At 41.5% G+C, this 16,356-nt stretch overlaps 1 protein-coding gene across 1 annotated transcript; it reads right to left on the minus strand.

Moving 5' to 3' along the window:
* Positions 1-6,280: 6,280 nt before the first annotated feature.
* Positions 6,281-9,506, minus strand: LOC139760713 (cuticle protein AMP4-like). Its single transcript, XM_071684275.1, has 3 exons — positions 9,478-9,506; positions 6,777-7,000; positions 6,281-6,637 (listed from the first exon to the last, which is right to left on the minus strand). The coding sequence occupies exons 1-3, from the start codon at positions 9,484-9,486 to the stop codon at positions 6,436-6,438; spliced, it is 435 nt and encodes a 144-aa protein (XP_071540376.1). The 5' UTR covers positions 9,487-9,506; the 3' UTR covers positions 6,281-6,435.
* Between the last annotated feature and the right edge of the window lie 6,850 nt (positions 9,507-16,356).

The raw sequence follows: 16,356 nt of genomic DNA on the forward strand, positions 1-16,356 counted from the left end.
GCTTTATATACCTAACTGCTACATTGGCCTCGACCAGTAGGTCAACCGCCACACCCTCATTCTCAGCCCACAGCTCCAACTTTTTATGTCAAGCTGTTTTTCGTTTCAGAAATAAGAATCAAAGAGTTGCAGCACGTCTTGCAAATTCTAACAATCAGTGTTTGTTGAGCTATCACTGTACCAGTCGTAAGACGCGAAATCGGTGACATCGAAGATAGGTTTAGATGACTTTAGATCGTTGTTCTTTGTATGCTGGTTCATTCAAGCAAGGGAGAGTACGAACGAGATAAGTTACTTTCTCCAATATCATCTCTTGACAGTCTTGACGATAATAATCATTCACAGCTTAACCTATCGCTTATTCCCTACGCTAACTTTGACCTTAGAGACGTCACTTTGCGATCATACAACTAGTCGCTAAACATATCTTTGATATCGTCAGCAACTTTAGTGATTCACTGTGAAAAACAACATAATGACTTTCTTGCACGAAGTTTTATATTCACTGATCAACTTTGATCATTCCCGATGCGGGTGATGCAAAGTTCGATATTGCTGTTACTTTTCTCAGTGACCAGTTTTGTTGGTGTCTTTTCCCAGTGATTGGTACTGGATTCCTTTTTTCCTCAGTATCAGTACTTTAGTAACAGTTCTGTTCTTAACTATCAATAATATGGTTACTATTTCCAGTGATCAGTATACCCAGTGAAGTGTTATCATTAAGAAATTGTTGATCGGTCTTTCAGCTACCGTACCAAATGATCAGTATTCCTTTAAATTGTTAAAACTAACAGATCTGAAGATAATAATCGTAGTCATAGGACTCCCAGATACAAGGTCTCATGATCAAGAGTTTGCCTTCTTTTCCACATAGATAAGAACACCAGTTACAGATCTAATGATCACTTGTTTAAATCCAAGTACTTGCAGGTACGATCCTTGGGTATGATGAACCAATTTTTTACTTGATTTCTAAGGGTTGGGTCAAGCAGAGGCCAAACCAACATTCCCAAAGGGTCGTACCGTCGCGATCACGGGGTTAAGTATTAAGACCATGGCAGGATGCTATAGCATCCATCCACAAACTCCAGACAAGGAGGTTTCCCGCCATCAGGCATCAGAGCAGATACTTCTTCAATACTTCTCTTTTAAAGGGATGATGGATCTGCTACAAACTGGAACTTAGCTGATGTCCCTTATTGTTTCCATTTGGACTGTGTCTTCCAGAGACCACCTTATAAGTAAGATAAAATGGAGATCGAACTACCGTTCTGGTTCTTGGTCAGGAATGCGGCAGTTTTCCTTATGAAATTAATATGATTTGTCTTGGAGTCATTCTAGTGATTTTCCTGTGTCCTCGCTCGATACTTGGCAACAAGAGAGCTCAGTCGTCTCTCCAGATCGGAGTGCTGTTCCCAGCCTCTTAATGACTTTGGTTCTTTCTGTCTCAGGATCTCCATTGTGTTATAGGCCAGACTCCAAACGTATCATGGCCTCTGTGCGTACTTGACACTGCGGGGTATCTGTCTGTCATGGCATGTTGACGTGTCTGTTATGGCATGTTGACGAAAATCTTCTGTTCATACAAGATCAGAATAAGAAGTAGCCGATAAGTCTCGAATTATTCCTATTTCGATCTACTTCGTTTGTCGTGCGAAAGGCCTCGTCTCCTTGTTTATTACCAAATAGGCAATCCTTAGAAGTTCCTATACATCACCAGAATTTATTTAGTTGTCATCAAAGTCCGACTTGCCACGTGAACAAGAGCAGATGTATGTCCGCATGGTAAGTGCAGAAGCAAGGACGCCTTTGAGGTCAATGGTACGATGTCAGGTATGCCACTCGCAACACCAGTTTTCACTATCAGTGTGGTATCCAAGAAACCAGGGTTCATGTCGATTTGGTTTGGTAAGATCCCCTTAGAATCACCATATTCACCAGAGGATCATTAGTACACCAAGATGACCCATTACGTCAGACTGACATGCGTTACCATAAACTTCTTTTGGGAATAAACATGACGCTCTGTAAGAAAATAAAGTGCAAAGGTATACACCTAAAGGTATCTTTTTTGGTTGTGTGTGTGTGTGTGCGCGCGCGCGCGCGCCATAGCTCTATGACGATGACAACGAGAAACATAAGACTTTGTATACATACCTAAGGTTTGCACTTGATTGTGATATTTCTTTTCTTTAATTTGGTGCAAAGAATTATATTTTGTCGGTAGAGATGTGCCGATAGACGTAAGGAAAACTGAAATGTTGATTCCAGCCCAGAAAGAGCTGGGTACTTGAGCTAGTAGTAGCAAATAACGCCCGTTGACAGTTCAAAGGAAATGGTATGAGACAAACAGATGTAACTATAAGCAACCAAAATATAAGGGAATCATCAACGTCTTTCAGGAGTTTCCACCGGTGCCAGAAACTCCTTTCCACTTGTCAACTTATGCCACTCATTTCTACCTCTTAAAAAAGTGCTGGAATAGCTTCCCTGCTTATTGGGTCTTCACCCAGATTCAGCAGACGGCAGTCGTTAGGTCCGCTGGTGTAAGTAGTGCAGCGTAGTGTGTGGTGTGTTAAACACCTGTGACTATTGAGAAATTCCTAACAAATAGTGCATCCTTATCAATACTTCCGGTAGTGTAGTGTGTCATACATCTGCGATTATCGAGAAATTGTCTACCGTGAGTACGTCTTTATAAATACCTCTTGTGGCGTAGCGTAGTGTAGTGGGTGTTAAACTCCTGTGATCATTGAGCATTTCTTTACAAAGAGTACTTCTTTATAGATGCTTCCTCCACTGTATTTCTTCTTTTGAAGGTCATCCTCAAATTGGAAGAATAAGACGATAGATGTAGAAGTTGCTCTGCTGATGTTTGACGTTCTTTTGTAAGGTTTTGATTACCTTCATCTAGGCGTTTTCTGTCGTATACGGGTTCATGTGGAGCAGGTGACCCAATATTTGATGAGCCACATTTTTTCATTTCTGAATGCAGAATATATTTTTGATGAGATTCTCTGGACTTTTTTCATTTTTTAGAGTGGAATTCTCCGGGGCCCGATGAGTCCGGTTGTGTCCGTTGTTGGGCGGATGAATTCATACGTCGGTTGCTAGCTGGTAGTGAGGGCATGTCGAACATGCCCATTTTACTTTCTAAATCTTCGTTCTCCTCAGAATCACTCAAAACTCAGACTGTAAATGACAATCTACGTCTTTCAGGTATAGATTTTCATTTACAGCCGGGCATTGAAAATATATGCAGGATATACTGTAAGCTACATCGAGAACGTCACCTATCTTATATATGTTGATACAGCTCACCGGAAATCCATAAACAATTAAGATCACGCAGTGTTAACATGCATCACATAAAGAATAAAACCATTATACGCTCATGGTATGCAGTCTATATTTGCTACAGCAGTCTTACATACCAAGTCTGAAGAGAGAAGGTTCTACAGTGAGAGGAAGCAGGAGTACGCCAGCACTTGGGTTGCACTAGAGCATTAGGCTAGGCGGCCCGTACCTCAAGGACACCACCGGCACTCGCAGTACGTTGTACTACAGCTTGCCACAACACATCATGGTACATTATGCGAACGTTTCTTTACGATCAAAAAGTATTTCATTCAGTCTGCTTAGGTGTGCTGTCATTTTAGACCCGACGTCATGAATGTATACAGGATATCAACTGAAAACTGACAGTAAACCAATCAACTTCATCAACGTAGAATCATATATCTGGGTATGTTGGATATTATGTCCTGACTTGTCCAGAACCATCAAGCGTTATGCCAGATCACGTGCTTTACACGTCAAACATAAATCTCAAAAGATCTGGCCGGCGGTGTCGGTGAAGTGGATGTAGATAACCTTTTATAACATGAGCTTTCTGCTTGTGTTTTAGCCACTAAGGTCTGGACCTGCGGCACGCATCTGGCTGATGTTCACTTAGTTTTTGGATTGAGAAATGCTGTATGAGTATCAACCGTTGTCATACTTCCGACTTCCACTAAATCGCAGAGCTTAGGATTTTTTTCCATCTTTCTTATCTTCTTTTTTCTCTGTAACCTTTCTAAGATTCAAGCCCACAAACGTAGAAGTAGAAATGGATGGAAATAAAAAGACTTTGGTGAAGAGCTGAAATGGGTGTGTTAAATGGTTTGGACATATGGAGAGAATGAGTGAGGAAAGGTTGACAAAGAATATATATGTGTGAGAAATGGAGGGAGCAAGAACCGGGAGACCAAACTGGAGATGGAAGGATGGAGTGAAAATGATTTTCAGCGATCGGGGCCTGAACATGTAGGAGGGTGAGGGGCATGCACGAAATAGAGTGAACTGGAACAAAGTGGTATACTGGAGTCAAGGTATCATCAATAGACTGAGCCAGGGCATGTGAAACGTTCAGGGTTAAACCATGGATGTGGATAGGGTAAACCATGGATGTGGATCCTCGGTGTGGATAGGGGCTGCGGTGTCGGTGCATTACACATGACAGCGGGAGAATGAGTGGGAGCGGTTGTGCCCTTTCTTTGTTTCCTGGTGCTACCTCGCTGACACGGGGCGTCGATCGGGTGTGGTAAAGAAGAAAATATGTTATCTCTTTTCCTTTCATGCATTTTCTGCTGTTTCCTGTGGGGCGAAGGGGCGTCGGGAATGGATGAAGGCGAGAAAGTATAAATCTTTTTCACTCCCATCTTTCCACCTCCAATTTGGTCTCCCACTTCTCGTTCCCTCCACCTCTGACACATATATCCTCTTTGTCAATCTTTCCTCACTCATTCTCTCCATTTGACCAAACCATTTCAAAACACCCTCTTCTGCTCTCTCAACCACACTTTTTTTTTTATTTTAATTTCATTTTTATTATAGAATAGCAGATGTAGGATGTTTTGCTCGGGGTGTTGTGCGAAGCGATAAAGTCAGGGGGAATGGTTTGGTTAAGAGAGAAGAGGTAGTGAAAGCTTTGCGGAATATGAAATCCGGCAAAGCGGCGAGTTTGGATGGTATTGCAGTAGAATTCATTAAGAAAGGGGGTGACTGTGTAATGGATTGGTTGGTAGGGATATTCAATGTATGCATGGATCATGGTGAAATGTCTTAAGTATTGGCAGAATGCGTGCATAGTGCCATTATACAAAGGCAAAGGGTATAAAGGTGAGTGCTGAAACTACAGAGGCATAAGTTTGTTGAGTATTCTTGGGAAATTATGTGGAAGGGTATTGTTTGAGAGGGTGAAGGCATGTACAGAGCACCAGACCAGGGAGAAGCAGTGTGGTTTCAAAAGTGGTAGAGGAAGTGTGGATGAGGTGTTTGCTTTGAAGAATGTGTGTGAGAAATACTTCGAAAAACATGTATTTGTATGTGGCATTTATGGATCTGGGGAAGGCAAAATGATACGGTTGATAGAGATGCTTTGTGGAAGGTCTTAAGATTATATGGTGTAGGAGGTAAGCTGCTAGAAGCAGTGAAGATTTTACCGAGGATGTAAGGCGTGTGGACGAGAAGGAAGAGAGGAGAGTGACTAGGCGTTGATTAACCCTAAAAGGAAAATGACTTTTCGAATACTATATAATCGAATACCCTTCGTTTCACATAGGCTCACACAACCAGCAGATAGCATTTTCCAAAACCTGACTGTACAACACGGAGAGTGTGATTCCACCTCTTGACTCAGTGAACATACTTGGTATTACTGTAACATCCACTCTTACTCAGAAACCCCACATTGCGGGAATAGCTAAGTTTTCCTCTAAGAAACTGGGTGTCCTGTTTAGATGTCGAAACTTCTCATCTGAAAACTTGCTCCGTTTATACAAGGAATTGATTCGTCCCTGTATAAGATACTGGCCACATTTGGGATGGTTCTTGTTCTGCATCCTTACTTGACAGAGTTGAGTCGAAAGCGGTCCAACTGCCCCAGGCTAACTTCCAAAATTGATCCTCTTGCTCTGCGCCGCAATGTTGGTTCACTTTCCCTCCTCTATAGATATTACTTTGGTTTTTGCTCCTGAGAGATGGCTGTTTGTGTGCCCTCACCACTAGCTAGGCCACTCAATACTCGACAAGCTGCTGCGTCACATGATTGTGTGGCCATCGGCAACTCAAAGGTCGGCCGTTTGGAATCGTGCTTTTTTCCCGACATATTTCTCTTTATTTTTCAATGAAAGCCCAACCTCTATGTGGACCTTTGTCCGTGACTGAAGTCTTCAACATATACATACCCTGTAGTTGAAGTGCAACCAGATGTATGAACCATAGCTATTCAAGAATAATGCAAAATTTTATATTTATTGTTTGATAAATACACATAAATAACTTACTTTTACGACCTAACGCACTGTTTAGTAAATTTCTAGAATTGAGAGTACGTCCAAAAAAAAATTTGAGGGCTCTGTACAACAGTCAGGTCTTAACACAAAATTCTGGTATTCAAGGAGCTCTGTATGTCTTCTTTGGGGAGCGGGCTTCCTCCTCGTCCTCACGTCGCGCCTTCTCGATCTGGTCGAGGACGAACTGAGGGATTGGGTGAGGGAATTCAGGTGCCACAGGCAGGAAGCTGGACTCGGGCTGGAAGCCTCCTTCGTCAGCCACGTAGGTCATCTCGAACTGCTGTCCGTCGGGGAGGGTGAAGCTGTGGGAGACACAAGCAGACAGTGAGAGATGGGTCTGGGTTGGGAGAGTGCCATTCCCTCACAACAGCAGCTAACGTTACATTGATCATGGCAGTGTCAAGACAAGGTACTCTCTTATGAGGTTTTCCTACTACTTACTAGATGGATCCGCTCTGGGCGACGGCGCCCTCAGCAGAGCCGCTTGTGATGGCAGCGCCGGCCTCCTGTTGTGTGATGCCGTTCTCAGTTTCAAAGTTGAAGGCGTAGCTGGAGCCATCATCAGCCATAGTGCGGTCGTCAGTCAGGATTCTCGCCACTTCCAGTGATACTGAGTCATAGGTGGGAGCGGCCACGGCCACAGCAGCCACACAGGCGAGTACGATCTAGGGGAATCACTTTTAACGAGTAATGATAATAATGATAATAATAATGATAATAATGACAATAATAATGATGATGATAATGATAATAATAATAGATTATTATTGTTATTATTATTATTATTATCATTATTTATTTATACATTTATTATACTTTGTCGCTGTCTCCCGCGTTAGCGAGGTAGCGCAAGGAAACAGACGAAAGAATGGCCCAACCCACCCACATACACATGTATATACATACACGTCCACACACGCACATATACATACCTATACATCTCAACGTATACATATATATACACACACAGACATATACATATATACTCATGTACACAATGCATACTATCTGCCCTTATTCATTCCTGTCGCCACCCCGCCACACATGAAATAACAACCCCCTTCCCCCCCTATGTGCGCGAGGTAGCGCTAGGAAAAGACAACAAAGGCCACATTCGTTCACACTCAGTCTCTAGCTGTCATGTATGATGCACCGAAACCACAGCTCCCTTTCCACATCCAGGCCCCACAGAACTTTCATAGTTTATCCCAGACGCTTCACATGCCCTGGTTCAATCCACTGACAGCACGTCGACTCCAGTATACCACATCGTTCCAGTTCACTCTATTCCTTGCACGCCTTTCACCCTCCTGCATGTCCAGGCCCCGATCACTCAGAATCTTTTTCACTCCATCTTTCTACCTCCAATTTGGTCTCCCACTTCTCGTTCCCTCCACCTCTGATACATATATCCTCTTGGTCAATCTTTCCTCACTCATTCTCTCCATGTGACCAAACCATTTTAAAACACCCTCTTCAGCTCTCTCAACCACACTCTTTTTATTACCACACATCTCTCTTACCCTTTCATTTCTTACTCGATCAAACCACCTCACACCACACATTGTCCTCAAACATCTCAATTCCAGCACATCCACCCTCCTCCGCACAACTGTATCCATAGCCCACGCCTCGCAACCATATAACATTGTTGGAACCACTATTCCTTCAAAAATACCCATTTTTGCTTTCCAAGATAACGTTCTCGCCTTCCACACATTCTTCAACGCTCCCATAACTTTCGCCCCCTCCCCCACCCTATGATTCACTTCCGCTTCCATGGTTCCATCCGCTAACAAATCCACTCTTAGATATCTAAAACACTTCACTTCCTCCAGTTTTTCTCCATTCATACTTACTTCCCAGTTGACTTGTCCCTCAACCCTACTGTACCTAATAACCTTGCTCTTATTCACATTTACTCTCAGCTTTCTTCTTTCACACACTTTACCAAACTTAGTCACCAGCTTCTGCAGTTTCTCACCCGAATCAGCCACCAGCGCTGTATCATCAGCGAACAACAACTGACTCACTTCCCAAGCTCTCTCTCATCCACAACAGACTGCATACTTGCCCCTCATTCCGAAACTCTTGCACTCACCTCCCTAACAACCCCATTCATAAACAACTTATTATCATTATTACATATAATCAGTATTATTTTAGAAGTGCAAATACGATCGAATATATATATATATATATATATATATATATATATATATATATATATATATATATATATTGGAAAGGATCACAATTTTGCGCGTGATCAAGATATTCCTATGGCTCCACGGGGAAAATGAAACACGATAAGTTCACAAGTGCACTTTCGTGTAATAATCACATCATCAGGAGAGACACAAGAGAGAAATATGACAGTCAGTTGAAATACATCGAAGAGACGAAGCTAGGACGCCATTTGGTAAACATGTGATTGACAATCACATGTTTACCAAATGGCGTACTAGCTTCGTCTCTTCGATGTATATCAACTGGCTTATATTTCTCTCGTGTCTCCCCTGGTGATGTAATTATTACACGAAAGTGCACTTGTGAACTTATCGTGTTTCATTTTCCCCGTGGACTCATAGGAATATATATATATATATATATATATATATATATATATATATATATATATATATATATATATATATATATATATATATATATATATGTGTGTGTGTGTGTGTGTGTGTGTGTGTGTGTGTGTGTGTGCGTGGATGGGCCGTACTTCGTCTTTTTACTGGCGCTACCTCGCTGACGCGGGAAACGACGATCAAGCATAATGAATAGAATATAAACATATTCGTTTTTCATACTTGATCGACGTTTTCCGCGTCAGCAAGGTAGCGGCAGGAACAAACACACGCCACATCCGCTCACATCCATTCTTCGGCTGTCATGTGTAGCGCAGTAAATGAATGTGACCGGGTGTGACCTTTATTCGTCTTTTCCCGGAGCTACCTCGCTAACGCGGAAACGGCGCTCAAGTACGGAATATATATATATATATATATATATATATATATATATATATATATAGAGAGAGAGAGAGAGAGAGAGAGAGAGAGAGAGAGAGAGAGAGAGAGAGAGAGAGAGAGAGAGAGATCGGAAGTTCAGTCATGAGCCAAGAACTTACGAGCTTCATGGTGAGTTTGAGTGAATGTGAGCACAGGGAGGCGTTAGGCCCATTATATACAAATGTCCGAGACAAAAACTGGGCAGGTTGCCATGGTCACGGCCACCTCCCCGGGTACTGTACTCACACCGGGTTTGGCTTGAGCCATTCATGCCATACTGCTGAAAGTTTTGTCCCTCTGTTCGTCCGTAGGGATTTGTTTGTAGATTTGTTTCATCGCTGACAAGAATTTGCAAGTGAGTGCTGAGGGAGTGTGAAGACGGAGGTAGGGACGGGGTACCCGAGCCTACGAGGTCATGACAACCAGTAAAAGATTCTTGAGGAAAGATTGGATCGGTGAAAGTAGCGAGAGGATGTGATTGTCACATCTTTGACATATACACACACATCATATATATATATATATATATATATTACACTTTGTCGCTGTCTCCCGCGTTAGCGAGGTAGCGCAAGGAAACTGACGGAAGAATGGCCCAACTCACCCACATACACATGTATATACATACACGTCCAAACGCGCACATGTACATACCTATACATTTCAACGCATACACATATATACATACACAGGCATATACATATATAAACATGTACATAATTCATACTTGCTTTATTCATTCCGTCGCCACCCCGCCACATGAAATGACAATCCCCTCCCCCAGCACGCGCGCGAGATAGCGCTAGGAGAAGACAACAAAGGCCACATTCGGTCACACTCATTCTCTACGTGTCATGTATAATGCACCGAAACCACAGCTCCCTTTTCACATCCAGTCCCCACAAAACTTTCCATGGTTTACCCCAGACGCTTCACATACCGTCCACCCCGGTATACCACATCGATCCAATTCACCCTATTCCTTGCACGCCTTTCACCCTCCTGCATGTTCAGGCCCCGATCGCTCAAAATCTTTTTCACTCCATCCTTCCACCTCCAATTTGGTCTCCCACTTCTTGTTCCCTCCACCTCTGACACATACATCCTCTTTGTCAATCTTTCTTCACTCATTCTTTCCATGTGACCAAACCATTTCAATACACCCTCTTCTGCTCTCTCAACCACACTCTTTTGCTTGCCAGACATCTCTCTTACCTTTTCATTACTTACTCGATCAAACCACCTCACAGTACATATTGTTCTCAAACATCTCATTTCCAACAAATCCACCCTCCTCCGCACAACCCTATATATAGCCTCACAACCATTTAGCATTGTTGGAACCATTGTGCCTTCAAACATACCCATTTTTGCTTTCTGAGATAATGTTCTCGCAATCTCCCGCGTTAGCGAGGAAGCGCAAGGAAACAGACGAAAGAATGGCCCAACCCACCCACATACACATGTATATACATAAACACCCACACACGCACATATATATACCTATACATTTCAACGTATACATACATATACATACACAGACATATACATATATACACATGCACATATTCATACACGCTGCCTTCATCCATTTCCGCCGCCACTCCGCCACACATGAATGACATTCCCCTCCCCCCGCGTGCGCGCGAGGTAGCGCTAGGAAAGGACAACAAAGGCCACATTTGTCCACACACAGACTCTAGCTGTCATGTTTAATGCACGGAAACCACAGCTCCCTTTCCACATCCAGGCCCCACAAAACTCTCCATAGCATACCCCAGACGCTTCACATGCCCTGGTTCAATCCATTGACAAATGCTCAGTCATCTGTTCTTAACGCTACCTCGCTAACGCGGGAAATGGCAAATAGTATGAATATATATATATATATATATATATATATATATATATATATATATATATATATATATATATATATATATATATATATATATTCCTATGAGTCCAAGGGAAAATGAAACACGATAAGTTCCCAAGTGCACTTTCGTGTAATAATCACGTTATCAGGGGAGACACAAGAGAGAAATATAAGTCAGTTGATATACATCGAATAGACGAAGCTAGGACGCCATTTGGTAAACAAGATAAAAAGAGTGTGGTTGAGAGAGCAGAATAGGGTGTATTGATATGGTTTGGTCACATCGAGAGAATGAATGAGGAAAGATTGACAAAGAGAATATGTGTCAGGGGTGGATGGAACGAGAAGTGGGAGACCAAATTGTAGGTGAAAGGATAGAGTGAAAAAGATTTTGAGCGATCGGGGCCTTAACATACAGGAGGGTGAAAGGTGTGCAAGGAATAGAGTGAATTGGAACGATGTACTAGGTATACCGAGATGGACGTGCCGTCAATGGATTGAACCAGGGCATGTGAAGCGTCTGGGGTAAACCATGGAAAGTTTTGTGGGGCCTGGATATGAAAAGGGAGGTGTGGTTTCGGTGCATTACACATGACTGCTAGAGACTGAGTGTGAACGAATGGGGCCTTTGTTGTGTTTTCCTAGCGCTACATCGCGCGTTGGGGGGGGGGGGGGTCTTTTACATTTATGGCGGGATGGCGACGAGATTGGATAAAGGCAACAAGTATGAATAAATAATCATGTGTATATATGTATATGTATATATACATTGAAATGCATATGCGCGTCTGTAGGTGTTTATGTATATACATGTGTGTTTGGGTGGGTTGGGCCATTCTTTCGTCTGGTTCCTTGCGCTACCTCGCTAACGCGGGAGACAGCGACAAAGTATAATAAATGTTAAAGTATAATATATATATATATATATATATATATATATATATATATATATATATGAATTTATATGGGAAAAATTATGTAGAGAGATTGATAAGACATTTAACGCAAACTTAAGAATAAACTCTGGAGCCTTATGAACGACAGCTGTTTTTCTTTATATACACGAACAAATTATTGTGTTTTCTATACAGTCTTATCAAGAAAAAACGTAGACAGATTTGAAATTCGATTACACTTCACTGTTGACATTCAGGACTAAGGATTTGGGCAGCAATTTATCATGGAAACAGGTCGGATTGGTTCTAGTATAGCTTTTTTTTTTCTCTCTTAATTGGCATACTTAGGCATGGAAATCTCTACCCAGTTCGTCAAAGTGGTTATCGATTGAATGTGTTAGAAAGTATATAACGATATTTCATCACCACGCATGGTGGTAGCTCTCAGTATGGTTGCAATTTGCATGTTAGTGACTTGCGAAACTTTAGACAGCCTGTCTCTCAAGAATTATCAGACTGATGTAATAGTTACAGTTCTTTTTACTCCGGACCCAAGTAAAAATTATGTTTTAGCAGTTTCATGTCTATCGATGTACTGTTCAGGGGGTGTGTCCTCAACCTTTGTCAGTTTTGGCGGTTAGAGAACCCGGGTTCATCTCCAGAGACATGCCAACTATCCCTTGTATTCTGTAGGCAACCATTATATCTCATGGTTTCGTAGTATTTTTGTGTATCTAGAGATACAATTTTCATCTGCATTCATAAAATCTTTGATGCGAGCACTTTCTGGGCGCCGTGAATTTTGAATCTGGTGTTCGTCTGATTTCACATCTCTTGACGATGTACTAACATTGACTGTTAAGTCCAAGAACGATACAGAGCCTACTGTTACACTTTTTTGTTGATTTTTTCGGGTAACTTGTATTTCCAACGAGAGAGAGAGAGAGAGAGAGAGAGAGAGAGAGAGAGAGAGAGAGAGAGAGAGAGAGAGAGAGAGAGAGAGAGAGAGAGAGAGAGAGTCCAGGCTAACCTGATGTTATCATTTTGGAGGTCATAAACAAGTGTTCTATTACGCTGGTGTTCGCGATCTCCACTTCTATTTGGGTAGGAAAACTTTGATATCAGAAAATAATGTCCCCAAATCTTTTTTTTCATTTTGGTTGCAAGAAAATTGCCGACGAATTCAGTTTATGTAGTGCTTTCCCAGATACATAGTCTATATTTCCAGGTCTGATGATACATTCGTCAGTGAAAACGTAGCAGCGATTCTTGTTTCTTCATATTATAATCGATAACTTCATATGTTGAGAGCATTAAAAAAGGAGCTGCTTCATCAACTGTTACCTAACAACGGAGGACCTCCACTCTTATAATTACAAATAACCCCAGGATCCCTTCTCCAGGCGTTCCCTGCGCCTTTAAAGGCTGGGTTACAATTATTAGCATGGAAAGGATAGACTCCTTTGAAGTGAGAAGTTTGGACCTCTAGTTATAGTGAGATGTAACGGCGCCATCGAAATACCAGTGGCGGCGGCGACCTTGGATAGCGCAACCCTCTCCACCCAGCTCTACTCTCCACTAAGGCAGCAGCTATTAGTTCATCAGTTGCAGTTTGCTCTACTTATATTTTTTCACCCTTCAGCCTTGGACAACAAGCAAAGCCGGTCCAACTTGTAGTTGTTGATCTACTAACCTATCATCTGTCGCTTGCGGACAGTCGTGTTCATTATATATATATATATATATATATATATATATATATATATATATATATATATATATATATATATATATATATATATATATATATATATACTAAAGATATGCAAGGAGTCAGTGTCACTAATTTTATTGAATATGTACCATAAAACTGGCAGTTGCATAAATTTGTAACATGCATTGACATGAGTTTTGATCATACAGTAATGTTAGATATTGCATTATGATATGTAAAAATAGTTGAAAGTTTTCTAGTCATTAGATTGCATGAAGTTGCTCATGGTGTTAGTTACTTATTCCAGTCTAGTCACAGAGTGGGATCCCAGGACAATTTAAATACATAAAAGTGACAAGTATTTATCTTCATTATAGCCCCTGACGCCTGGCGAACACAGGGTTCGGTTCCTCCGTTCAATCTTCAACATCAAATATTCACGAAACTTAATATTTTTTTCTTGCTTCCAAAGATTTGAGTGATATAGATCCAGAATTAGTCAGAAATTTGCATGTATACCTGTAGAATTAACCTACCTGATTATCTGAATAAAGTTCAACGTTTGACCATGAAATTTTATACGGTTCTCAGCGCCTTTAAGGAATTGAATGGCATCAGGGCCACAGCCTTTTTTCTGTTTTAATGCCACTTACGAGAAGGTTGAGTCTGGAACCTAACCTGTTCATAGCTTAAAGAAAATTCTAATTTTGGCCATAGAATTTTATCAATAGTCATCCATGTGATGAATGTTTTAAACCAAGTCAATTCTATTCTATGTATAGCTTTCTTGGTAGATAAACCTTCTATTATTATTATCATCATCATTATTATTATTATTATTATTATTATTATTATTATTATTATTATTATTATAGTTTTTGATAGCCACGCATTTCTGTTTCACTCCCATGAACATGTTGCACTGCAGCGACACGAGTGTTCCATGGAGCACCTTTCACGTTTCGATAATGCATAGCCAATGGAAATAAAGACACCCTCCAGTCTTAAGTCTCATTAGTAATGGGTTGATATACCAGCCCCATTGGAGTGTTATTTTTCTTGAAGTTAATGATAAGATTTCTTGGATACACTTTCTTGTTTCTTGCTTCTGTGGTTACATTTATTGATATTTTGCCTGGATGCTGCAAACTGGTACCCTTAGACTTCCATCATGACTTCAGTCATGTGTATATCTCTTTCGAAAAAATATCTGAAAAAGATGCCTAAACATCCTTTCCCTATGTTTAAGGGTACTTAGCTCACACAGAAAGTGCTTCAGTGTACTTATTTCTCGGAAAAGTAAAATGCAAAAGCAGGAATGAGTGGTCTCGGATCGTTTGCAAATTATATATTCTTATTGATAATTACCCCTGGACTTATTTCTAAAAAAATTAGTTCTAGTGTTACCCAGAACGTCTTTCCACATGCTCTTGCAGCTCAAACTACGCTACCTCGCGTGGCAGAGAAATGTGGACTCCTTTGGAGTGAGAGGTTTTTTTGACAAGACTGTACTCCCAATAATACAGCCTTGCCAAATCGACTTTTCATTCACGGTGTAACTTCATACAAGCGGATTCCGGGTGTACACACACACACACACACACACGCAGGCATCGTTGGGCCGCCTCGACGTCGAGCCCCTTGCGAGTTCGGATCCTGGTTGTAGCATTCGGCCCACACCCAACTCAGGTGTTCATCCTACTCACAGAACTGGTCGACAAATGGCTACGTGGCTTGATTTGAATTAGCTAAGTGTGGGTATGCATAAATATACAGGAATATGGACATGGTCCACATATATGTGGATCAGGTGTTTGCTTTGAAGAATGTATGTGAGAAATACTTAGAAAAGCAAATGGATTTGTATGTAGCATTTATGGATCTGGAGAAGGCATATGATAGAGTTGATAGAGATGCTCTGTGGAAGGTATTAAGAATATATGGTGTGTGAGGCAAGTTGTCAGAAGCAGTGAAAAGTTTTTATCGAGGATGTAAGGCATGTGTACGTGTAGGAAGAGAGGAAAGTGATTGGTTCTCAGTGAATGTAGGTTTGCGGCAGGGGTGTGTAATGTCTCCATGGTTGTTTAATTTGTTTATGGATGTGGTTGTTAGGGAGGTGAATGCAAGAGTTTTGGAAAGAGGGGCAAGTATGAAGTCTGTTGGGGATGAGAGAGCTTGGGAAGTGAGTCAGTTGTTGTTCGCTGATGATACAGTGCTGGTGGCTGATTCACGTGAGAAACTGCAGAAGCCGGTGACCGAGTTCGGTAAAGTGTGTGAAAGAAGAAAGTTAAGAGTAAATGTGAATAAGAGCAAGGTTATTAGGTACAGTAGGGTTGAGGGTCAAGTCAATTGAGAGGTAAGTTTGAATGGAGAAAAACTGGAGGAAGTAAAGTGTTTTAGATATCTGGGAGTGGATCTGGCAGCGGATGGAACCATGGAAGCGGAAGTGGATCATAGGGTGGGGGAGGGGGCGAAAATCCTGGGAGCCTTGAAGAATGTGTGGAAGTCG

The sequence above is a fragment of the Panulirus ornatus genome, chromosome 37 (genome assembly GCF_036320965.1).
Source record: "Panulirus ornatus isolate Po-2019 chromosome 37, ASM3632096v1, whole genome shotgun sequence".
In the NCBI taxonomy this organism is placed as follows: domain Eukaryota; kingdom Metazoa; phylum Arthropoda; class Malacostraca; order Decapoda; family Palinuridae; genus Panulirus; species Panulirus ornatus.